The sequence below is a fragment of the Falco rusticolus genome, chromosome 5 (assembly GCF_015220075.1).
Source record: "Falco rusticolus isolate bFalRus1 chromosome 5, bFalRus1.pri, whole genome shotgun sequence".
In the NCBI taxonomy this organism is placed as follows: domain Eukaryota; kingdom Metazoa; phylum Chordata; class Aves; order Falconiformes; family Falconidae; genus Falco; species Falco rusticolus.
The window spans coordinates 7,052,859-7,079,711 of NC_051191.1; the positions used below are offsets into that span (position 1 = coordinate 7,052,859).

Sequence of the window (26,853 nt, forward strand, 5' to 3'; positions counted from 1 at the left end):
GCACTGAATTAATCTTCTTACCCGATAATAAGCTAGATGTCTTCCCTCGAAATACACCGTCGTTCGGTACTCCATAGGTATTATTGGAGGGTTAGGATTTAGAAACTGTGGGCATTCTTCTTCCTGGTGAGAGAAACATTTTATATGTTATTCCAAATAAAAAGTCTTATCACAACAAGCTCCAATGGCCTTCGGACAATGGAATGATTGTTCTGAAGAACTTCATGCTTAAAATACAGTGACAGATTTGATTACACCCTTTCAAATTAGACATGCTAAAAATGACTGCAGCATATGTCAAAGCTGTGGGTGATTATCTTTCTCAGCCTTGAAATCTTGTTCCTCCCATTGAAGCAAAATAGTAAAAGGAACAAAAATATCCTTTCAGGAGTTATTCAGTCTCACTGCCCCTCCTCAATCACACCCTTAAATTCCCACCCCCGCACTGTCACTAAAAAAACCCACCTTACACTCTGGAGTTAACTTTAGAATAATTTTAAAATCCCTAATTCAACCAACTGATACGAGAGAGAAAGTAAAGAAAATACAGAAGTGTTCTAATAAAAACCTAATAATCTTATTTTTAAACATTACCATATTTTGTTTAATCACATCCTGTACTGAAGAGGACTCTTCACAGATATGTCTCTTCCAGTCCCACTGGCAATTCCATCTATTGCTTGCACAGGAATAGCATCTACAAATATAACATGATAGTCATGACAAACTGTCAGGCTTTTTCCCCGGTTGACAAAAAAAGTAAATGAAATTCCATCTTTATTCATGGAGGCTAGATCAATCTGTTATAGTGTCCTTACTATTTTAAGCTGAAAAATTCATAGTAAGAACAGTTCGAGAACCCCCAAAAGCTAATTTCTCCCTTAAATATTTGAGCAAGGATCAGAAAACTACAGCATCTCGCACAAACTTTGAGATCGAGTCTGAGATGACTGGAAATGATCTTGATCAACCTTCATACACAAGGATGAACAAAGCGGGCTGTGGGCTGGCTGCGCCTGCCCCGGGGCAGCATCACCTCAGCAGGGCAGATGATGGGGGCAGAGCCAGCTTTGACTGTCCTATTTGAATGCACCACAACCCAAAGCACCAATTCATCATTTGAGGGAACAAGTAGGTAAGCAGATGTCCGCAGAGCTCACCTGCAGATACATTAGCAGCTACAGAAATGGCAACCCAATAAACTAGCCTTTAATTATATGTGCCATGAATAGTCCTTTTCCACGTGTTTTACGTTACCGGCTCACCTGCTGCTCTTCAACCTTTTAAAAGCTCCATTAAAATGTAAGAAAAAGGATTTGGACATTAGATTTTGAGAGGGCTAAAGCCTTAATTATGAAATGGTTGAGCAACTCAGCTGCCAGTTAACTGAAACACCATGCTACAGGATCTAAACACCTAAGTTAAGAAGCTGAAGTACTTACGGTTGATTTTCAAAAAGATTCATTGCTTCTTCACAGTCATAAAAAGGGTAAGTATGTGACGCAAAAAATACCTTGTTCTCTTCAAAAGTTAACTGAAGTGGAACTGAAACATGATCTATCACGAAAGAAAAAGAATTATCTAAGTGGTGGTGGAATTCTTTAGCTCTTGAGCTGAATAATACAATGATAATACTTCTGTTATTTTACAGCACATAAGCAAATATTTAACAATACTGTTGACGCTCCAGATCTCATGACCTGTTAGACTTTATATCTATAAGCTCTGTTTTGTCTTTTTAAGCTTTACAAAATTTTCAGCACGTGGCTGTCAGAAGAAAAGCCGAGATGAGATAAAGAGAAGAAGCAAAATCACAGAATAGCTTAGTTTTATGGAAGTGTTTCTCAGTGGTGCTATCATCATGCTAGAATTTTAAAAAGTCTAGAAGAACAAGGAAAACTGAGAAAGGAGATAATTGAATACAGATGAAAACTGGCATGAGAACAGTCATTTTAAATAAAACATTTTCTTAAATATGAATATGTCTGCATGTAAAATTACTTCTTTCATTCGTGGATTAAAACTGTCATCATCATGTGAATTAAAGCAAGTGATCATTGTGGTTAATGCCTAACAGGGCCTGCAAAGCTAAGTTACCACAGGCACTTGTGATCTTCAGTTCACTGTACATGGTTTCTCCACAAATGTACTTCTCATCTGGATTATTACTGAACTAAGAATGGAAAATTTATCGTCAGAAACTGGTGCTTTCCTCAGCAAAGCTGTTTGAAATACCTTTTGCAGAAATCATTGAGCCCTTGTGACAAGCTATTTCACAAGATATTGAGCAATTTCAAACTCTGCTTTCCTTCAACAGGTTCTTGGAAGACCATCAGCTTCGTGGCCGGAAGTCACCTTTGCTTGCACTGGGTCCCCTTGAATATTTCAGACTGGTAGGAACGCCAGGGGATTTCCTAACAACAGGACTGCAAAAAAGCATCCTTCCTCTCTAGATACATCCTAGTCCCTTTGGAACCAACCACAACTGAAGTAACCCAGACTTTTCCAAACTCAATAGGATTACTTAACAGTAAGTGGATGGCTCAGGACTTTTTTGTCACATGCTGCCAGGAACCACTGCCTGTGTTCATAACCATCTGCCTTCTTCTGAAGTGTCTGCCAAGCTTCTGAGCATATTTATATTACTTTTGGACACCCTTTCAGATGGGTCCCTGTTCAACGAACTCAGAGAGACGTATTATTTCTAGGTGACTTGGTTACTCTAATGCCATCCCTAACAGGCTTCTAGTTGCATATTTTATGCTGGAAGATATCAAGATGTCATGTTTATCAACCTGGTTGCTTTATGTCCTGCTTTACAAAATGTTTAGGGAATGTGATTTGGCCTTAAATAACAGAGTGCTGCTTTAACGATTAGCATAATCTGATACTGTGAAACACCCCAGCCAGTTTAAGAGTGAGATTTTACCTTCATTACTTTTCCTGCAAATAAAACTAGATTTTGACCAGTTTCAGTCTTAAGAAAATTGAAACTTATCTTAAAAAGTACTTCTAAGTATTGCTTTGACAGTTCATGGCTGTTGTTATACATATAAAAGGGATATCCTCACAGGTACCCCTGCAAGCTCCAAGACCACTTGTTTTTTTGGGTTTTTCTTTTTGTTTTTTTAAACTTGATACATAATAAACAGTGCTGTGTTAACAGTTTTATTCCATGTGTTTATGCATCATGATGTATGAACTTAAAGAACTGTCTAGGAAATAGCACAAGAATTATGGTTGGCAACAGACCTTAAGCATATAATCAGCGGTTCAGAACAATGATACAGCCTTTAATTATATGATCACATCTTTTTCCACTGGTCTTACTTTTGCAGAAGCTGGAGGGCACATAGAAGAGGCCAGAAGGCTTTACGAGAGAAAGGACAGCCTTTGACATGGACCAGAAAACAAGTCACTGAACTACAGCTGACTAGGGCAAAACTAAGACATCAAGAGAAAAACTTTGTATCTTCCACAACTCAAGAATGATAAGGGTAAGATTAGAGTAGCTGGGTTTTGTTTGTTTGGAACACAGAATAGCACCACTCTGGCTCTGTGCATACACCTCTGCCAGTCTCCTGTTTCAGGTTCCTGGTAGAAACACTGTGAATGCTACAGCTTGTAAATATAGCAATGGGAAAAATTTGAACAAATCTTTTTTTTTTTTTTTTTTAATTTTTCACAGGACAGTTCAGCAACAGACTATCTGGGGAAAGGGACTGGAAGAGGAAAAAAACACTTGTATGCAGCTCGTATGAGAGCACCACATTAGAACCAGCAGGCTACATTCTTTCCTTTTATTATACATAGATATATAAATAAAGTAATACTTCTTTACCTTGATATTTTGGTGTTGGAGGAATTATATCGGGTGGATCACAGACAATAACCCCTTCTTTTACTTGAGCGTAATGGGTTGTTTCACCAAATGTACACAAAACCTGGTCGCTCTGAGTCAAAGCTGGCAATGGACTTACAGTCAGTTCCACCTGGAAACAAAATATAAAAAAAGGTAAAATATTTGAAAGAAATTAACCAAGACCCGGTAGGATTTATTGTCAGAGAATGTCAACTGCTCTTCTTTTTTGGTCAGTGGTGATATTTTGGCTAGTATCACAGCAGATGGTTCTCCTTTTCATTTTTTCTTTCTTCCCATCTGTTAATCTTTTTTTCTTGTACCTCTACTAGTTCTTCCAGGCTGGGTCTATGTCGAATTAGACTGGTACAAAACCCTCTTGTCCTGTCAATGCATTAGATCAGAACAAAAATGTCTGTACAGACACACCCAAAGCCTTTTATTCTTGTCCTCAGCATCCAGTTTAGCAACAGTAAACACAGTAGTTAACACTGAAATCCTGACAAACTTAATTAAAATTACATTAACCTTAGGTGTTACTAGTGCATAATGAAACCAAGGCTGGATGGGCTGGAAAAGCTGAAGTTTGAAAGGGCTGACAGAAAAATTGGCTTCCTCAAGACTCAATGTACATCCAATAAACCCACTGAGATCTATCTTTACTGCTGAAAAAGGATTCTTGAGTGATGGTGAGGTCTTAACGTCCTTGAGAAAATTACCAATACAGAATGCATGTGTGAAACTAAAAGCAAAATGAAATGGGAAAACTTAGCAAGGAAAGTATGAATTTTGGATGAAATTAATGGATTTCTTGCAATTTTGGATGCTGTCTATTTAATGCTTCAGATGTGTTAATTATGCAGGTTAACTTTTTCCATTTTGCATTGCCAGTAGAAATAACAATCATCCCTTTCTCATTGAAACTGTTCCACTATGTTATGAGCTGCAACATTTTCTGGTGAGTAAAGGAATCGTGAGGAAACAGTGGCATTAGTGATGTTGCAGGCAGCATGTAAATGCTCATTTGAAGTTGAGTCTGGTTTTGGGTTTTAGGTGTTTTGGCCTCAGATGCTCGTATGAGACACCAGAGACTTGTCAACACAAGTTGACAAGATCTGAGCTACGAGAAGGTATGGATTTTAAGTGGATTAGTTACACTCTAGTAATGTTTTCATTCAACATAAAAATGTCTTTAATATAATGCTGTTTACAACATTTAGGAATGGAATTACAGCGACTTGAATGAAAGTCCCTTCATTTCTGCTTAAGAGGGCTTAAAAGCCATTTTACTGATTTTACTTGCTGAGCAGCCCCAGGAAGCCCTCAGTCTGCACTGGCATGCTTCATCTGGAGTTCAAGCAAGTTATGACACCCTGACCCTGGTCACACCGTGAACACTCAGTTTTGTGGCCACAGAGTCATTTTGCATGCTGAATTTACCTTCCTCATGTACCCAGACAGACTTTGCTGTGTAGGCAAAACTACCACTGATTTTAAAGCAACAGCTTATAGCTTCACTGCTTACTTAAGTTTATGCTCAAGTAAGCTGAAAGGGCAGCATGAAATCTCCCCTATCAATTACTTTTTATGGGTTATACAACATTGTGCAAGACTTTAATAATATTCAGATAATTGTAAGTGCTTTATCATCCATACTAGTGCATCATTTTGGTTTACACAGAAGGTCAAAAAGAGCATTTCTTCGAAGAAAACATGAACTACCAGCCTGCAAAAACAGCAGGCAAGAAAGAGCATTGTGAGATATGCCAGAGACTGAGATATCCAAAACATGATCCTATTCTTAGTCTCCACTGTGCATAAAGAAATGCAAATATTAAGCTTCCTGGTAGTCACATCAATGTGCTTCAAGAACATGTAGGGAAAGCATTTTCTTGCCATACCTTAGCAGGGGCTCTGCGACTCATATTTAGAGGGTCTGCACTAATGACAGTCATGCATGTGCCGCTTGGACTCCACAGCCAGTGGTTCTCCTTATCGGCTGTTCCACAGTCTGCCTTCTTTGTGCACCTGACAAAACAGGAACAAAACCCAAAGCAAAGCAATATTATAGCTGGACTCTGCTTTCTCTGAACTACGCAACAATTTCAGGATTAGAGCCTGAAATTACAACACAAGATGACTGGGCATTTGCTTTTATAATGACTATTCAGGTTGCTATTAGAGAATTTTTAATAGAATACATGATGGAATAAGTATTTATGGTTTAAGATATCAAAAGCAAGTGGGGAAACACGCCCATACTATTTTGAACACCACATTGGATTAGACAACCCAATTCCATACAGAGGCAGTAATATTTAGCACAGGAGCCATCAGGCAATGGAGCCATTGTCTGATCATCTGAAACCAGGCTGATTAATCTTTATTGTAATATATAACAAAGTCCTGAATGAGTGGGCACAGTTTGTTTTTTCTGCAAGTCCAGTGGCAGACACCTACGTGTTGCCAGTAATAAGACACCCCTCTTGTGAGAGCAAAATGCAACAGAGAATTATTGCTGGGGACACCGGGCTTGTGGAAAGCTCCCGTGAAGCTGTAGCACTAGGAATGTTCCTTTTGTAGCGAATGTTTTCATTCATTTCACTCCTGTAAGTACTTTAAGACCTCTCTCTGCCAGGGCACTGTTACTGCTACGGGAAGACAACCAGTGGTTGTGCAGCCTCACCGAAACCCCTGAGAGCTTTTCCCAGCTCAAGTACAGGAAGGACAGAAAGAAGAGCAGTGCAGAAGCTGTGTATGTGGCTACAAAAGCTTGCTGAAGTGTGTGTGTGGGGACAGTCTCATGCATATTCCTTCCACTCTGTGCAAAGTTTAGGAGAAAATGCAGTGGGATCTCTGGCTGCTGTAGCAGAAGACTATTAACTCATCAGGGGCTTTACACAGTGCAGTTACTGCACAGTTCTGGTAAAACTGCCCTTAAATATATAATTTACATACAGAGTCTACATTCATATAGCATATCCCTAAACACACTATTAAGTGCTGTGTGTGACCATGAGACAGAACTTGCTGCAGATAAGAAAAGCATTAGAAATCAAACACTTTTTTTTCTCCCCATTGGAAATAAATACTAGCAAATGCAAAAAATCCCGTTTGCCTGTTCTCAGAGGCCATTAATATTTTGAGATATTGAGGTCAATGATCATATCAGAAACCTGAAGGGAAATCTAAGGAAAATTGCCTTTTGTACGATATATGACACAGCTTTCAACTCCCAGCAGCCCAGGAGGAGTTTGAGGTGTATATTCCAAATCCTCAGGTTCCACCCACAGCAAACACAGGCTGGACGAGTTACAGCGTATTACATAAACCTGCAAGTGCTGTGTAAGTTTCTCTGCAGTGCTCCATATTAGGCTACACATCAGGCTGATAGGTAACTTAATGTGACAGTTCACATTTTCAGACAGGAAGCTAGAAGCCTGAAATTCATCTGCATACTATAATTAAATAGCCCCTTTGTTCCAACAGCAAGTACTTAGAATCACTAATTCCCAACACCCATGCCAAGGGGTTAATTAACTTAGTAGTCAAAAAGAGAGCTGCAGGACCACTCTTCCCTCATGCCACTCCAATCAATGCAGAGTGCAAAGAAGAGACATACCAGAGCTGTTCAGTGCTGTCCTAGTTTACATGTGTTTGAATATTAATTCAGTTAACCTCTGCAGATAGTTAACCAAATGCCACTTTCTGCTCTCCTACAGTTAGGTAAGGGTTCAGTGTAGCTCCATGTCTTGATAGATGATGTTTATATAAAAACATCATTTGAGCTATATACTTAAGAAATTAACAGGTTTTTCTTTCATGTTCTTTTTTACACTTTTCTGCTGTACTTAAAATATATGCTGTATTTTCTGGATTTTAAATAGGGAGCACTCATAATTTCTGGGAAAACATTTTACTCTACAGTTCAGAGAGTGATAGAACATGCAGTCAGAAGATGTATACTGATTTTCAGTAGCAGCACAGAAGTATGTATTTTCCCAAACTAATCAAATCTGCAGAAGTCAATGGGGACTTATTTGTGTGCACACAAGATTGATATCAATGTCTGTGTGATAAGATTAAATCACTATCAGGAGCATAAGGCCAAGTACAAAGAGCTGGGATCACTATGCCAAGCAGAAGCCCACAGCACGTGTCGAAATTTACACTATTCCACTGCCTGCACCTGAGAAAACACCAGCAGCACTCACCTGCCTTCTCTCACACACCAGCCACAGTACGGATCCCTTGCTTGAGCACACTTCTCACAGTCTGAATATTTGTGGCAGTCCTGCACAGGTAGCCGATGCACCTGGAGAACCAAAAGTAAGGCAAACCATAACGAATCTGAAGAAAACACAAGGAGACACCAACATTTGTGGACAGGGTTGTACAGACTTGACCCTGTATTACTATGACCAGAACTCAGCTTGATTTTAAGGAAATACATACAAAACCAGAGCCTGGTTATTTCCCCCTTAATAAAGTCCAAATTCACACAATTTTCCTGCTTTTTTTCACTCCAATATTCTCTAATCTTTCTTTAAAGTAACATAGGACATTGTTATAATCAAGAATCATAAGCAAGTCTTACAAAAATTGAGCTTTTCAGTTCCTCCAGTTATGCTACGTCTGGAAATCTGCGTTACAGAAATTGCGTCAACAATGCTCTGTTTTCAAGAAATAGCTACTGTAGGATGGATACTTTCAAAAGGCTACCTGGTACTGGCTAGATCCCCTCATATCACTGCATGAAGATGAAATTGTTTGGAAATGCAACCATCAGTGACACTTTTAGCCAGAAAAGGCGTTTCAGAAAGTCTGCAAGTATGAGACAGCCAGGGTGCTTTGGGTTACTGCACTTCTCCATGCGTAACTCTCCACCATGCAATACATTAATGAAAGAAAATGGAAATAATTATGACAGAAATCAGCAGCGAAAAAAGCATCGTCACTTCTCATGTCTCTGTCTCCCAGTAAATATACAGCTTCTGGTTTTGATTTCCTTTGGTGCCGAGAAGAAACAATTTTGTCTTTCTTTAATGCTCAGAAAAAGGAGCCAGCACACAACCATCTCTTTCAGTTACGCTGCTGAAATGGTGCAGAGGAGAATGGGATATACATCTTTCAGTCGATGACTGTGTTTTACTTTTAAAGAGAGCAAGAACTCTAGCAAAAGTAACATTGAGATGTGAGCTTTCTTTTTTCTACCTTATAATCTCAATTAAAACGACTGGCAATTACAAAGCTACTTTGAAAGTCTGAACTTGGCTTTTTCTTTCACATTCAGAGAGTTCAGGCTGACTCAGTTAAGGAAAACATCAATATTGGGTAGTGCTCTTGCATTCATTAATACAGAGGCTTACCTTTTCTCCCTTCTCTTGTTCCAAAGATTCTTGCCTAACTGGAGATGGGCTACTAGCACTCTGTTTCACCAAGTGGTACCCATGAGTAATTTAATATCCAGTGAATGGCTTTTTTATGACAAAGTATTTATTTCATAATTTGGGCAGGCAGAAACAAGCCCTAGAGATTGCTGTCTCTGCAAGTTTTATGTAAACTTAACAGATTATTTTTTTTTAAAAAAGCAGCTCCATTTACAGCCAGCTTCAAAATGCAGAGAAGAGATTTTCTAATTGGCACTCTTAATCAAAGAGAGTGGTAGAAGCTAAAACAAGCACATAAGCTAGTGATCATGGTAGGTGACTGCTACAGGCTTCTGCTTTCCTCCCAGCATGGTACGTACCATAAGGAATTTGGGATCCTACCAGTGTTGTTCACTTGTAATGAACCAGTGTGAGCACAGCAGGGGTGCTATGCTCCTTTCCAAGCCCCCCAAGAAGCTGCAAGGGGCTTCTCCTGATCTCTGCCCAAGCTCTGGGAGATGAATGGGGAGGAGGGAGCCGACTTTTGAAAGCATTTGCTCAAAAAACAACCCACTGCTATTGATACAGTGGCAGAAACTGGGAGGAAAAGACGGAGAAGTGAAACAGGAAAGCAAGGGCTTATTTCTCACTATGGCTCTTACCCCCTGTATTGTTCTTCCCTGTAGTTCTCTCAGACTGATTTCTTTTTAAAGGCTGCTTGAAGTTATCACCCACCACATCATCACTTTCACTTTGCTCAAACGCTTACAGAGCCCAAGCAGTTCATTTCCAAATGCTGAGGCAGGCTGCATCTGCCAGGTAGCTTAGTAGTAAGTATGCCTGTCAGTACAGCTAGCCTGCCCTTTATTGTTTACCTTATTTTAAATAACTCTAAACCACTTTAACTCCCAGGGCAGGTTTCTGATAACTCTATTCCCACAACTCTTAGCTGCGCTTAACCCAGAAGTGCATGTTTCAGTATTCATTCTCCCCTCGCTTACGTCGCTTCCTTTCCCCCAGCTCCCAAGGCCTCCACTCTCCTCTCCATCTGCTGCTAAAGTGGGTGGGGCTGCTCATTGTAATTAACTCCTGGAGATGACAGTAATGTAATGCCATTACAGAGCTCCCAACTGTAGTTATTCATATTTAAGCTGAACAGGTTTTGTAAAAGAAAACTATTATTCACATTATTCAGAAACTACAGTGTCTATGAGAGCTACTTGGAAAAAAAATTAAATTGAAATCTTTTCTTTGGAAGAAATTGGCAGCTTTCTGAATTCAAACACTTTGTAGAGATGCAATTATATTTCTCTGAAAAATTTTTCTGTGGCCTTTCTAAATTCTACCAGTTCAAGAAGTGTGTCACCAGAAAGCTTATCTTCCTTCAAGGTTGCTGCCATCTCTTACACTGCTCAGCAGCTCGTGCCACAGCCTGGCTGGGACCTCATGGGCTTTTAAGCAATGTGCCAGCTTGTCAAATGGGGTGCCAGGCCACCCAGGCTTTTGTGGACAACACTGAAGGTTGGAGTTCTGTTCAAAATCTGAACAGAAGCCAAATGAGAAAAGTATCAACTACTCAAAAAAACCCCACCAAACCCGAGGAAACCTCTCTCACACAGCCATATTAAATGCTTTATCAGTCGTTTATCTGGCACTTTTTCCAATGTGGCTTCTAGCCTGAAAACCTTCAGCTAGAATATAACATTCCCGTGGCAGGAATTCATATTAATCCTTTTACAAAACAGAGAACATTCTTCTCCTACTGTTTTCCCCAAATACCCTGCTTTCACAGCCCCCCATTCTCCCTGTGTTACTGCTGCCACAGCGTCTCCCACGTCCCATTCCGTGTCACTGTCAGAGCTGGAGATAGTTGCAGCCTGTCACCCATCCTGTCCTGGAGAGCTGCTGAACCATGCGTCTGAGGCTGGCAGCTCCAGCCACCACAAAAAGAAGTGTCAGAAGAGGGTTACAGCTGGAGGTGAAGGAGAAATCTGGTACCCCTCTCATCTCCTACTTGCTTTTTTTTTCTTCCTTTCTTTACAAAAATCCATTGTGCCTCACCCATCAGTACAGAGAAGGGGAACCTAGAAAAGACTGGCTGTGCCTTTTGTAGCAAAGTCCACCAAACCTTTCCTGCTGCACTTGCTCAGTTATAGCAGCAGCTTGAAAAAAAGTGTTTTCCAAAGTTGTAATGCTCTGCATTGCTTCTTAGTTTTTGACAGCAAGACCCATGAAAACTCCTGGTGGTTTTACAGATGTTTAAATGCTATTATGTCAGCCCCCAGCATCCCAAATCCTGAAGTATTCTTGAAAAGGACTGATGGCAGCTGAAGCATCCACTGGCCCTCCATAGACACCACGACACTAAGTGCTAGGGCTGCCTGACCCTGCAGCATGCTGGTGCCAAACATCTGAACTTCTCCCTTCTCACACACCCCAGAAGAGAGCTTCAGAGGTGAACTCACTTCCCATTTCCAATTACTAAGAATCACAGATATTAAGAATCACAGATGTAAGTTCTCCAAGTCATAACAATCTAGTCCATGAGCTTAGACTTGAGAAAGTTCTTCATACACACAGAGCAGGGGGAGCCCCACCAAACAGGGCAATTTCCAGGAACAACTGGGAAATTTACAAATTACAAAGCTACAGTTGCAGAGAAAGTGAAAGCAGACCTGGTCCTTAATGCAAGCAGGACACATTACCTTGTCTGTAGTCATCACATACAGATTTTCTTGGGTTTGGTCAAGGACCAGGTCATTCTTTATGGGTTTGTTTAGCTCAATAGTAAGAGAGCTGTACTCAGTTGCAGTGGATGACAGGAACACCTGTTTCATGGAAGAAAGAAAGGTAATTAATTTTCCTTTTCTTCCCCAAATATCATTATATCTGGGTACTGCTGTAAAAGACAATAAGATGTTTTTATAAATACATTAACAACAAAAGGAGGGCTAAAGAGACCCTCCATCTGTGGTTTACTGCATGTTGGGGGAAACATAGTGACAAAGGATGAGGAAAAGGCTGAGGTACTTAATGCCTTCTTTGCCTCAGTCTTTAATAGCAAGACCAGCTGTCCTCTGGGTACCCAGCCCCCTGAGCTGGTGAACAGGGATGAGGAGCAGAATGAAACTCTCCTAATCCACGGGGAAATGGTTAAAGACCTGCTACACCACTTAGACACACACAAGTCTATGGGGCCATAAGGGACCCACCCAAGGGTACTGAGGGAGCTCATGGATGCATTCCCCAGGCTACTTTCAATCATTTATCAGCAGTCATGGCTAACCAGGGAGGTCCCAGGAGCGGTTAGCAAATGTGACGCCCATCTACGAGAAGGGCCAGCAGGAGGATCCAGGGAAGAACAGGCCTGTCAGCCTGACTTCAGTGCTGGGGAAGTTTATGGAGCCAATCACCCTGAGTGCCATCACGTGGCATGTACAGGACAACCAGCTGATGAGGCCCAGTCAGCATGGGTTCACGAAAGGCGGTCCTCCTTACTGAACCTCATCTCCTTCTAGGACAAGGTGACCCACTCAGTGGATGAGGGAAAGGCAGTGGATGTTGTCTACCTGCACTCTAGTAAAGTCTTTGACACCATTTCCCACAGCATTCTCCTGGAGAAACTGGCCGTTATGGCTTGAACAGGCATGTCCTCCCCTGGGTGAAAAACTGGCTGGCTGGCCGAGCCCAGAGAGTGGTGGCGAATGGAGTTACATCTGGCTGGTGGCCGGTCACAAGTGCCGTTCCCCAGGGCTCAGTGTTGGGGCCAGCCCTGTTTAATGCCTTTATCAAGGATCTGGATGAGGGGACCGAGGGCACCCTCAGGAAGTTTGCAGATGACACCAAGCTGGGCCGGGGCGTGTTGATGTGCTTGAGGGCAGGCAGGCTCTGCAGAGGGGTCTGGGCAGGCTGGGCCGATGGGCTGAGGCCAATGGTAGGAGGCTCAACAAGGCTCAGTGCCGGGTCCTGCACTTGGGTCACAGCAACCCCACGCAGCGCTACAGGCTTGGGGCAGAGTGGCTGGAAAAAGGGAAAGGTGGCCTAGTGGAAAAGGTCCTGGAGGTGCTGGTTGACAGCCAGCTGAACATGAGCCGGCAGTGTGCCCAGGTGGCCAAGGCAGCCAACAGCATCCTGGCTTGTATCAGAAACAGCGTGGCCAGCAGGACCAGGGAAGCAAGCCATTGTCCCCCTGTACTGGGCACTGGTGAGGCTGCTCCTCGAATACTGTGTGCAGTTCTGGGCCCCTCACTGCAAGGAAGATGTTGAGATGCTGCAGCGTGTCCAGAGAAGGGCAGCGAAGCTGGTCAGGGGTACAGAGAGCAAGTCTTATAAGGAGCAGCTGAGGGAACTGGCGCTGTTTAGCCTTGAAAAATGGGACTCGGGGGGACCTTACTACTCTGTACTGATACCTGAAAGGAGGCTGTAGCAAGGTGAGTGTCAGTTTCTTTTGCCAGGTAAGAAGCAATGAGATGAGAGGAAACAGCCTCAAGTTGTGCCAGGGGAAGTTTAGGTTGGATATTAGAAAAATTTCTTCACTGAAAGGGTTCTCAAGCATTGGAACAGGCTGCCCAGGGAAGTGATTGTGTCACCATCCCTGGAGGTATTTAAATGACATATAGGCGTGCCACTTGGGTTCATCCTTTGGTGGGACTGGGTAGTGTGAAGTTAATAGTTCGACTCAATGGTCTTAAGGGTGTTTTCCAACCTAAGTGATTCTATGATTCTATGATTAATGAAAATCCTGTGTTTACTCAAATTCACAAATTCACATTAGGGAAAACATTTCAGTTTGAAGTACACTGCATCAAAAGCAGAAAGCAAAGCATAAAAACCATGAAAAGAAACTGCTCAATGCTTACAACAGCTATTATTTATATCTTTTTTTGTAAATAATGGTTTATTTTAGCACTGTAAAATTTAAATCCTCATTTTGGAGCCTTTCCACTTGAAGGTATTCAAATTTATTGTCTTCCCTTATGGTAACCAACAGTTTTAGCTTCAAATTTCAAACCATGTAGTGGCACATGGCCGTCATTCCCCTTTAAGCAAAAGAAGGTGTTTGGCGTTTCAGTCTTGACATTTTAACACCACGAACATGTGAACCCTTGAGCCCCACACCACACAGTCAGAATTTAGTAGAACTCCAGCTTGGGTTTTGCCATCACTATCCACTGAATGGCCAGAATGATTACAAAATGAAAACTTGCTCTTAAACTAGTATGGGCTTGAATAGATGTCCTCTGGGAAAAGTGTCATTCAGGTGATGCTAATTCAATCCATGAAATGGATAGCTGAGGTACATCAGAAATAATGTGTTTTTTCTTTGAAATTAAATATACCAAGCTCCAAGAGAATTTGCTCCTGGTATGCAATCTTATAAATCCCATTTACTTTTAGAGTAGAAGTATGCTACACTACGGTTCACGACCTTTTAAACACCTTCCAGTCTTTTAAGTCTAGTTTGTTACCTTAAGAATTTTACCATCCGACGTTCCCAGAAAGGCCACGGTATGCCCATTTTCCACAGCCACAGTGACAGCCGTAAGATTCATCCCTTCTTTTTGCAGTACCGGCTTCTCTATAACACCATTCTTACTTCCCAAAAGGTACGGCAAGTGTTCGGAGCCACAGGGGAAATTTTTGCTTGCATTCTAATAAGGAACAGGAATACAGAGCGGTGTTAAACATTCAGATCACTAATTCCTAGCTAAGAATGAAGTGCAACCCTATTACCAGACAGTATAATACCCTTCAGACATAGAGGAGTAGAAAGAGAAATGGATTGTCTGGCCATTTTCCCCCAGCCAGAAGGCAGCAATCAGAAAGCAGCCTGCTAATTTCAAACTGCTTCAATGCTTTCGCTTTCCAGGAGACATGGGGAGAGCATTTTTTTTTTGTTTTGTTTTTATTTCATTATAGCAGCACGGTTTAAAAAGTAACCAGTTTGTTTAATTAAAATGAACATGTCATATAGATTAGATTGACCAATTTTATGTTGAAGACTTTTTTTTTAATGCTATTTTGTTTCTTAATTCGCTGTTATCCATAAAAAAGCAACCCACTGGCAACTGTCTTGAGAACTTCAACACATTCACTCTTCACTATGCTTTAATCCTGAGCTGCAGGGAGTGCCACCAGAAGGAAGTTCATTCACACCTTGCCTTTCCTGCTATATTTGGTAACAAGACTGTGTTTCTGATCTGAAATCCACACCTCCTTTTTGCCGGAAGCCACAGCTACTCCGCTTGTCACATTCAGGATTTCTAACTTTGATGCTCATCTCAGATGCAGGGTACTGCAATGAGCTGGTGTCTGGAACAGAAAAGTGTTCTTTTGGCTTCTTATCAGTGCTAGTGACCTACTGTGTGGGTTATGGGTCAATACCAACATGAGGTACTCCCATGCCCCATCTCTTCAGCTGTTCACTCCTGCCCCTGGACTGCAGCACACCACTTCTCAAGCTGTGATCAAACAACTGCTTATGCAAGTCCGTAGCTTGCTCAGGTTGGGGAATTAAGACATCCTCCTTAAAAGCTGGCTGAGTTATTTTTAAGATGATTCAATTTCTCAAGCCAGTTTAGGGTTGGCTGCAGTAATGAATGGCATGCCCAAGTAGGGCTTGGGAATAGGGTCGTGTGGGGAAGAACATCATAAATTCAAGAGATGCTGGAAACTGCCTCTCAGAGACATAGTCATAAGTTGAAGAACAGTATCTGGAGGGGTGTAACAGTGGCCTCCAAAAACCTTATAGCCAAGGTAGCAAGGTAATGACAAGCCATAAAAAGAAGATGGCCATCATGCTCTGGAATTATTTTGAACCAGAGCAAAATATGAACACCAATATAAGAAACGTGTATTTCCAACTATCTGAAAATTCAAATCCAGTGAAACACTGAACTGCAGATATCACCTACAAGATTCTTAATACCATTTAGAAACACTGTAAGTATGGTGGTTGAGACCAGAATTGTCTGTAGTGACCATCTGGAAGATGATCGTGGGCACAACAAATCACTGCATTTGATTTAGTAACTTCCATACCAGAAGGAACCCTTTACATGAAATGCATTTATGAACCAATACTCATCTTTCAGAAAATGAATCTTTTTTTAAGAAGACTTTAAGAAAACATCAAACCTTTTTTAAAGGACTCAAAATTATGACTGTCGTTTCTTGCTTGACCTGTTCTGCAATCCCCCCAACCACATTCCATTTCTATAGTGAATCCAGCTATTCAGTTCTCAGTCATCTGATCTCACTATAGTTTAGCTCAAAGCCACCCCAAAATATGCAGTTGTATATTTTCCACTGATTCTAACACAGATTCTAAAACTGATACTGATATTACCAGTCCATGTGATGCACACGGGTTTTCTGCTGAGAAAAGTTTGTAAAATGAGCTGGTATTCTTTTTAGTGTAGCAATCGTTTCGGTTTTTTTCCATCTTTTCGTTGATGTGCCGCAAGGAAAACACACACATGGCAGATTTTAGAGAGCCGTTATCTTTGTTTACTTTGCTGAAGAGTGCAAGAAGAACTTTGTCATCTGAGAAAGTATCCGTAGTTTGTCTCTGCTGAGCCATGCTTTCAGCCAGCTCTTCTCCTGGAGTAGTGACGTAAGCAGAATGACAGTGGTCATAGGCACCATCATCATCTTTGCAACCCAAGTCCATTTCAAAGTAGGAATAATAATGGGCATCATCTTTGCACAGACGTGCAATCAGTGTCCGGTTATTGACAGGCTGTTTTTCTTGCTGATTAAAAATAAAATAAACGTAATTTTTATCCTCAAAGACTGCCACAAATTGTTGTGTGCTTGATGAGTGATAAGCTGACTTAACAGCTGCTGAGTCTGTATACATTTCAAAAATGTCTTTCCCGTCCCTGTCGTAGAGCTGCCGAGTGCTGATTATTATCCCATTATCATTTGGTCCATTCCCTTTCCCAACAAACAGCACTCGGTCGTTATTCAAGGAAGTGATCAATCCCACAGTTGATACATTCTCGTCGTTGCTTGCTACAAAAGATTTTTCTCCGCTACTGTCTACATAATGCTTCACATTGCTAATGTCTTCTAGATCTCTGATGGCACAGATTCCCTTAAAAAGGCTTCCACACACCACAATTGTTTTATCCGCCTTGTTCAGCAACAACAGTTTGTTATAATTATCAGTCAGTACTGCCTCTTTGCACTGATTTTCATCAATGGGAGGTGTGCACTTTTTGTTGTCCTTTCTTGGACCTGTTTCTACAGACCTTATTACATCCAGGTTTTCTGTAAGCTGATACAGAGCATTTACCACTCCCAAATAGATTATCCCAGTGTCATTATCCACTGTTAGATGATTTAGCTCTGTAGAACTCTGAAAAAAATTCAGTTCCTCATTTCTGGATAAGGTGACACCAAACCAGCTCAAAATGCTCAGTGTCCAGATCCATAAAGCCATTTCTATGTAATACCTAAAAAGGGAAAGAAAAGAATAACATGAACCATACTGAAAAATAAAATCCACACAAAATTCAGCAACATGAATGTTTTTTCCTTTCATGATTTCAGACACAAATACACTTATCCTTATGCCTGTGTAGGCATCATGAAGATTATGGAAAGCCTCAGATCCTGTTAATTATCTAGCAATTTAATATGTTGGGGAAGGATTAAACAAGGTCATATGTCTAAATGATTATCACATAACCAATTAGGCAATCAATCCTGTGCTAAAGCACAGTGAGAATAACAGATAATTTGAAACAACACAGACTGCCAAGAAGTGGTAGTGCTTCTCCAGACATCTTCATACCGTGTGAATTATTTATTGTTGAGATTTTAAAAATAAGCTGGAGGATCCCAGTGTTTTGGGTGGCTCCTCCTTAATAGAAGTTACTCGAATGTTTGAGACATTTGGTGTTGCAGGACTTTCCTCAGAAAGCAAAAAAACTTTCAATTGACTACAAGTAAGTGTGGATCTGGCTGCTGAAGCTCTTTGAGAAGGTGTTATGCTAATTCTTCACCAGTGTAAAGCTGCAAGACAGCAGAGACCTTAATATGCAACATTGCCTTTGCTGGTATGCATTACAGTCCAACACTTCAATTCACTAGAGCACTGCAACTTAATAGTTCCAAATCTATCTTAAGAACACCACTTAGAATTTTATGAGATTAAGATTCTGTTACTACTGGTCATTTTTTGTTTTTTTCTCCCAAATTTATACTTTCCATGCAGATCACCTGGCTGTTTGGAACTGGACAAAGAACTGAAACTTGTAAGAAGAGGTCTAATTTTAACCTGAAGAGTTAAATGAGGAGGCAAGTCCCAACTGGCTTCCTAAGCACAGAACATTTTGTCAATGTTTTCTAAAAGTGTTTAGTTCTGAGTGCAGAAAACAGAAGGTGCCATGCTTGGACACACCAATATTAGGGGGAAAAGGTAAATACTGTTTGGAGGAAGTACTGAAGAACAAGTATGATCCACAGTATTTTTGTTTTCAAAGTTAGCCATTTGACTCTGTAGTCTGATGAGAAAGGAACCTGTAAACTTTCAGGGAACCTCAAGTTAAATTTGAAAATGTCTGGAACTGCGAATAAAACCCCAGAGAAGACAAGAGGAACATTTAACAAAATAATCTAATAGGTGAAAGCCTTGTAGGAGGGGCAAAACAGCACAGAATGCCAAAATGAAGAATTGAAAAAATAGAAGAAAAATAATTAAAATAATAATAAAGGAACCATGCTGTTGTGTCAGCTATAACTCCTGTTTTGGCAGCAGCAATAAACTCTGGGGGGATGTGAAAGAGAATTGCCTGAATCATCATTTATACTGGATAAATAAGGTTAAACATCAAAAACAGAGCTACAAAAGTCTGAGCAGGGAGGGGAGGACTCTGGTGAGCACAAGCCATCTGCCAGCTCCCCAAACCACCCTGGAATCACCAGCAATGCAGAAAGACAGCTCCTGCCCTCAGTGTTGACTGCATTTTGCTCCTCTGTGGAGATAATGTGTGCGATGGTGAGAACAGTTCTTATAAGAACAGAGTGATTCTAACATAAAAAACCAAAAACCTGCTAAACGTAATTCAGGATAGTAATAAAGACAAAATAAAAGGCTAACTTCAATCGTGTTTTGCTAAAGCTCTTACCATGTACCAAACTGAGCAGCTAACTGTAAGAAGAGGTCAAAGAAGAGTCAGTACATTACTAAAAGCACAAGCCTGACTGTCTAATGAGAGGCTGACCTCATATGACCCATCCCTGGAAGCGTTCAAGGCCAGCCTGGATGAAGCTTTGAGCAACCTCGTCCAGTGGAAGGTGACGCTGCCTATGGTGGGGAGTTGGAACTAGATGATCTTTAAGGTCCCTTCCAGCCCAAACCATTCTATAATGATCCTATTATATGACAGTGACCAAAGAAAGGCTAAGAATTACAATACATTTTTCAGACACATGGATTTCAGCACATGCTTTGCAGTGTAATGAAGTGCTAGACCTCTCTACAACAACCTTAGACCTGTTCTGAGGAACCGAGAAGAATTCTGATATTATTTGTCAGAAACTCCTCTTTTCTTCCTGCTCCCAAGGACCCCAGTTTCCCAAACAAGCTTTGATGCCAGCTTACATCTCCGTGGCTAAATGGTATGTCATAATACATGTCATCTAGTTTCCCTTACAGTTATCTGCCATGAAATAAAAAACCCAGCTCGACTACTACAGTGTTGTTGCGTAACAGTTTTATCTTTCTACTATCTATTGCACAAGGATCAAATGCTGAAGAATTCAGATTAATTTGTTCCTGTTTTTCCCACAAGGCAATTATTGTTAGATTATTACAATCTCTGTCACAAAAAGCCATAAATAGCTCTAGTTATAAAATATGCCTCAAATGAATGGAAAGTAATTTATTTTACCTTAATTTCTGTACTCAGTTCACCTCCACATCCATTTACTTCAGTGGATTAAAAAAATAATTTTGTCCCTTTGTGGCACTCAGGACACAGAGGCTGCAATTGCAACATACTTGTGCCTTTGTCCCATGGGCAGAACGAGGAGTCTTGCTGGTTTGTGCCAGAGCCAGGATTTAAGGAAAAGTACACTTTGCACCTCTTAACCAGACTGTTACAGAGTAATTAATCTCTCTGTACAAAAATGCGTGATGTATCCTCCCTAGTATTTTCTGCCTTGTTTACTTATCAAATTTTTTACTCAAATTATTCAGAACTACATGCATTGTCCAGTAATTCTGGAGAGTTTGGGATGTGTGTGTGTGGTTTTTTTGTTTGGCTTTTTTTTGGTGAGCTTTTTTGGTGTTTGTTTTGGGGGTTTTTGGCATTTATTTCCTGTCACCCTGGTCTCATGCCAAAAACTGTCAGATTATTTCAGACCTCCATCCAAGGTGACAGTTCTTCATTCTCCATACCTATCAGTTTAATTTCCCACCCTCTCTTCAAAGCAAACAGTAAACAAAAATTAAATATGCTATGGAAAAGATCCAGAACTAAATGCCCATGCACCTCTCAAATACCAGGCTTAAGGAAAGAAAAAAGCAAACAAAAACGAAATTTGATGCACTACAACCACAGCTCATTCTCACCTGATCTTAACTTTGTTGGGAAGTAGCAGCTGGAAGAATCCTGCTACCACCAGCTGATGTAGTAGGAACGACAGGGCTGCTGCTGAGTTAGGTGCTAGGAAAATGTATCAAGAAACAGTTTCTTGCTATGAAAAACCTCTATTCCAAATGAACTAGTCACAGAAACACAAGAGAAAATGAGTAAGTATCCCAGGCTGGAGCATGGAATACAAGATGTTCAGTGTGACGAACGTATTTCCAATGGCTTAATCACGTATGTTAAATACACATGAGCCTGTGTGGCTTACTCAGAGTCATGCCCTGGTCCTGAGAGCTGACATACACTCTTTGACCTCAGTTTGCACTTAGTTTTAAGTCCCTGGCAGACTCAGGATGGAAAGCTCAATAGAGCAGTTGACCACATTGGTTTTTTTCTCTCTCATAAGTCTTGTCTCCATCCTGCCTCTTGCTCTCCACCCCCATGATATCATCAGAATCACCTCTTGCTCTCCCATCACGGTTATCTGAATTGCAAAATAATTTCCTTTTTGGATTCCTCCTTTTTTCATCATTGCCTTCCCTATCCTTTCCCCCATCTCAAAACATACACCTCTTCTAATTCATCTACCTTACAGACAACTGAACATGGTTTTGATGAGTATCCTAGTAGGATGGCAGTAATAATAAACAGAATCCCAAAGCAGAAAAGAAATTATTATAAGAAAGGTGCATGATAATTAAAAAGAAAGTGTGGATAACATATAGTCCCTCCCCAGTCTCTCAGATGTGACAGGTGACAAGGAAAGTGGGATGGCAGCAACAAAGCACTTTAAAAGAAACCCACTGGAAAAAAAGCATCTTGCTGCTTACAAGAAATATGAAACTCCACAAGTTATGTGCAGGAAATGCAGAGCACCCAGGAGAACACTTCACACAGGGAAACTGCCATTAAGTGACACCATGTTGGAATGACACAGCTACCAGAGCTCTGCCCCACTGCTAGATAAATTTTAATTTAAGTACCATAACTTTACGTCTTTCTACTTAAGCAAGACCAATAACCTTAAGTAACAGTCAATTCTTCAAAAGGCATTCAGAAAAAAAGAGCATCTATAATCTGCAAGCACAAAGTGAGTTTCAAATTGACTTCACGCTGTTATATAAATACCCTCAAGCATTAGCACCAGCAACATGCTGACACGGATGTGGCAGGTGTTTTCCTCCTCCACTGCACAATCTTCTGCTGTACCTGTATATGGGAACTTGCAACTTTTCAGCCACCCCCAGTCACTTTTCTTTAGCCTTCAATACAACTCTAGCTTTTTGTTACCTAATGTCCTACGTTCATTTCAGCTGAAGTGAAAGAATACCAAATTTTGCCTGAAATAGGAATAACTGAAAAGTAAAACAAGTGTTCTTCCCAAAAATGACAGACAAGGAAGTCTTCAGTGAAGGAATAATCTCACCAGTTAAGCTTCTGTGGCATTTTTGCAGAGCTGTTCTTCAACCATATATATATATATGTACTGAATTAAACTCTGTAATCTCATCTCATCCAAAGTTTTGCTACTTGAAATACTGGGTCTAGAGACAAAGGCTTCTGCCAAGGAGGCAGATACTGATACACTTTAACAGTAAGTGATGAGAGGACTGCCATTCTCCCTGCAAACTCCCCTATCAGGGAGACCCAAAAGATCCAAAAGACCCTTACATTGGAAAAAAACTTGCAGAGACCCAAAAGTTACAACATGAAAAAGGTAAAAATCCAAGGGATGCACCCAAATGACATTAATATTTACATAAAGAGGAATGAAAAAAAATTTCTCTTCTCCCTCATTTGAAGTAACTTTGCTTTTAGCTTCCAGCAGGTTTTCCATGAGTCAAAAAGAACTCAGTTTTCATTTTTAAGCTCAAAGGAATTCAGAACAGAAACCAGAGAATGCGTGTGAGGCAGGGGATGAGCAGATTTTGTTTGGATTTCAAAGCTTCTACTTCTGTGAGAACTGTAGGTAAACAGGAGCACTCTCCTCCTCAGCTACAACTTTTATTACTATTTCCTCAAACCAATGAATGATGGAGCTTGCTGGTTCACAGAAGAAATCACCTGGAAAAATACTGCAGGATTCAATCCCATTTCCTAAGAGCATGGCAAGACGCTGGAAAGGCTTTGGAGAGAGAAGAACGACTTCTTTTGTAGACTATGCTAGACATCCCAAACTGGTTTAGTAGAACCACTGAGAATAGCAATCACTGTGATGGGCGTCCATCCCTTTAGTTGTAATGGTCTGCTGTTAGCACATGGGACCTCTGGGTCAGTGAGCTGCAGGAGGTCACTTTGCAGTGAATGAAAAACCAATATCCATTTCATTAGAAGCCGCGATAGCCTGTACTGCTCAAACACAAAAGGAGTCATTTTCCTTCTCTTTCACTGCTCCTTAAAAAACAATTTGCTAAGATATAGGGCATCTTCATATAGAACAACCCATCCCATCTGGTAAAACTGCTGGAAAAGTGGCAAAAAATGGACAAATATTTGTAACACTCCTTCTGCTCCTGATGTGGAAGACAAAAGTTTTGCTTGCACTCACAAGGCAAACTCTCAATCATTTTTCTTAATTTTTTTAAGTAATATTCAATAAGATAAGGGTTGGTTTTTTTAAACATGTGCAATACATATATTGAGATAGATCTTTTCTTACGAAGACTGGTTGGAAATTATAGATTTGCCAAGGAAATAATGAACGTTACACCCTCAGTCCCAGTGCATTCTGCAGGTGTTTTTCTGCAATCCTCAAGTAAAATAAATGGAAAACATACAGAACCACAAACTCAGGTTACTGAAAACCAGGGTTTCCTGCACCATGGCTTCATCTGGCAAGAACGAGCTGTGGTGGGTTGACCTTGGCTGGATGGCAGGTGCCCACCAAGCTGCTTTAGCACTTCCCCCTCCTCAGCTGGACAGGGAAGAAAAATACAACAAAAGGCTCATGGGTTGAGATAAGGACAGGGAGATTACTCACCAATTACCATCGTAGGCAAAACAGACCCAACACAGGGAAATTAATTTAACTTACTGCCAATCAGACCTGAGTAGGGTAATGAGAAATAAACCCAAATCTTAAAACACCTTCCCCCCCACCCCTCCCTTCTTCCCTGCCCAGCTTCACTGCCAAACCCTTTACCTCCTCCCCTCAAGCTGCACAGGGGGACAGGGAATGCGGGTTTGGTCAGTACATCACACAATTCTGCCACTCACTCCTCCCCTGCTCCAGCACGGGGGCACTCCCATAAGAGACAGTTCTCTACAAACTTCTCCAATGTGAGTCCTTCCTGGGGGCTGCATTTCTTCACAAACTGCCCCAGTGTGGGTCCTCTCCATGTGGTGCAGTCCTTCAGGAATAGACTACTCCAGTGTAGGTCCCCCATGGGATCACAAGTCCTGCCAGCAAATCTGCTCCAGCCTGGGCTTCCCATGGGGTCACAGCCTCCTTCAGGCACGTCCACCTGCTCCAGCGTAGGATCCTTCGTGGGGTGCAGGTGGATATCTGCTCCACCATTAACCTCCATGGGATGCCCAGGGACAGCCTGCCTCACCATGGGCTGCACGGGGACAGTCTTCACCACGGGCTGCAGGGGAATCTCTGCTCCGGTACCTGGAGCACCTCCTCCTCTCACTCTGCACTGACCTTGGCATCTGCAGGGCTGTTTCTCTCACATATTCTCATTCTTCTCTCCTAGCTGGTGTTGTGCAGCAGTCTTCCCCCCTTCTTAAATAGGCCATCACAGTGGTGCTAGCACTATGGCTGATGGGCTTGGCCTTGGGCAGTGGTGGGTCTGTCTTGGAGCCAGCTGCCACGGGCTCCATTGGACGTGGGGGAAGCTTCTACCAGCTTCTCACAAACACCATCCCTATAGCTCCCTCACTACCAGAATCTTGTTACGCAAACCCAAGACACCTATACCACGGTTTTATCTGGCAAGAATGAGCTGAATTCCAGGGCCCAAAGAGGAGTAAATCTCTCTCTCACGCCTGCAGCATCAGCAGAGGCCAGAGGTGGCTGGCAGAGGAGAGTGTGCACTGGATGGTTCCCCTGGGAAAGGAGCATGGGCAAGAAGATCCCTACATCACTTGAGACTCTCACCTTTCAGAAGATCTGAGATATCAGCAGCAAAAAGAGCTCAGATAACTCACTCCCTGAGAGAGCCCATTAACCCAAGTGGACACTGAGGCATCTCACAGCATGGCTAGCTCAAAGGCAAAGGGATGCATTTGAAAGGATGAAGGAGTGTTGCATGAGCAAGGCCACCCAAAGAGAATTTTAAAAGACTTTTCTTGACCTTTACTTACAAGGTCATCTCCATCAAGCTTCCCACAAAGGCAGATGAGTTTTGAGAATCTGTACCAGCAGTCATTTACCTAAACCTTCCTTGTGTGTCACAGTCTCCGAGGGAGTAGGGAGGGGATTAAACAGGGGATCTCATCTAGCTCTAATATCTCTGGCAACTACAGTAAAACGGTACTGCCACATACAAATGGGCCAGCAACCAAACAGAAATGTTTTCCCGTCCCAACAAGGAAAAGGTTTCTCCAGGCATTGCAACTGAATTAACAGCTGAGGAGCACAACTGCTTTTCACAGTAGGTCCTATATCCACCAGCACGTCCACGCCAAGGACTCTCATAAACTTGGTGCAAAATCGGCAGGGTTGAGTCAAAAGCTTAAGTGAGGCAAACAGCTAGCAAATTCACAGTTCACATTAATAATTATTTCATTAGCTTCAAGCTAAATTAATAATACTATTAGTAGTCTGAATCAAAACCTTTCATCCGTGCACATCTGAATTCCAAAATATTTAATATTCTGATCCAGATCCAAATTCAGAGCAAGAGGGAGCAACGTGAGACTTAATTTTTCAACTAGGAGTTGCTCAAAAGAGCATTAGCAACAGGTAATGAGACTCAGAAAATTCATACTTACGTATTTTGTGACAGCACTCAAGAATTTCCAATAATGTGCTGTCTCTGCAACATCAGCAGGTAAACAAAAAAGAAGAGTAGCACTTTGCAGATTTATATGCACTCTTAGAAGCACAGCCTGCTACACAAAGCTGAACTCTAATGAATTCCCTGGTTTATTACAGCCAGTCCTGGCAGCATTTTGGTTTTGAAAATCTTTTACACCATGGATTCTGCCATAGTTCAAGGGTGGTTTTTTGCTGCTCTTAGGAATCAAAACAAAAATTCTGCTAAGTGAAAGTATCTTCAAGAGTTCACAGTGCCAAGTAGCTTAAAGAAAAGTCAACAAAAATAGCTGCTGTGGAAAAACCTCATTCCACAACATTAGCTACCAGCTATTACAGAGTATAAACCACTCTGATACACAGGTAGTTTATGCCAGAAAGGTCTCTTCAAGTCCTAAATTTTATTATTATAATTTTTATTATGAAGACGAGCTTTCATATTATCACTTCAAATAAGAGGGTTGCATATACACAATTCATCCCCACTGATGCAGGCAGGAGCACACATAGGGAAGAGAAACACTGCAGAAGCAGACCTGCCTGCCTGCCTGCCTTCCTGGCGCACACCTCCCTTTCAGTTTCGGCTTCTATATTCATCCCTCCATCTTTTTTGCACTCTCTCAGTAGAAATGAAGCACTCCTTTTAATGAGGCCTTGCTTTCTCAGTGTTACAAAGATGTAGTTGATCTGCAAGAAAAGCAGCTGAGTGACGTGTTTAATAGCAAGCAGCTGACTCGGCAGGAATCTGAACCCACAGAATCCCCTCTTTGACCCGCTTCATGGTTTTGTTAAAACCATGAGGTCTCCTAACTAACAAAAATGTAAGTTTGGGGTTTTTCTCCCCAACCTCATTGAGCACTAAGCCCAGTGATGCCTTATGGACCAACATCCAGCTGCATCATTGTGCAGCCCCTCCAAAGTCACTTACAGACACTTTTCTGCTACCTGATCCTGTAAATGGCCTAATCTATTTTGGCTCCAAGTGTAAAAAGCACCTGCAGCATCTGAGCTGCCCAATCTTCACTGGGGGTGGGGGTGGGG

At 41.5% G+C, this 26,853-nt stretch overlaps 1 protein-coding gene across 1 annotated transcript in view; it reads right to left on the reverse strand.

Moving 5' to 3' along the window:
* PLXNB2 (plexin B2) overlaps positions 1 to 26,853 on the reverse strand; it is a 267,979-nt gene that overhangs the window by 64,951 nt on the left and 176,175 nt on the right. Inside the window, exons 4-12 of the mRNA XM_037387648.1 lie at positions 16,577 to 17,687; positions 14,697 to 14,879; positions 11,934 to 12,056; positions 8,074 to 8,174; positions 5,761 to 5,887; positions 3,842 to 3,992; positions 1,443 to 1,557; positions 595 to 697; positions 22 to 123 (exon numbers count right to left, since the gene is read on the reverse strand). Coding sequence (XP_037243545.1) covers positions 22 to 123; positions 595 to 697; positions 1,443 to 1,557; positions 3,842 to 3,992; positions 5,761 to 5,887; positions 8,074 to 8,174; positions 11,934 to 12,056; positions 14,697 to 14,879; positions 16,577 to 17,674 — 2,103 coding nt within the window. The 5' untranslated portion in view covers positions 17,675 to 17,687. The remainder of the gene's footprint in view (positions 1 to 21; positions 124 to 594; positions 698 to 1,442; positions 1,558 to 3,841; positions 3,993 to 5,760; positions 5,888 to 8,073; positions 8,175 to 11,933; positions 12,057 to 14,696; positions 14,880 to 16,576; positions 17,688 to 26,853) is intronic.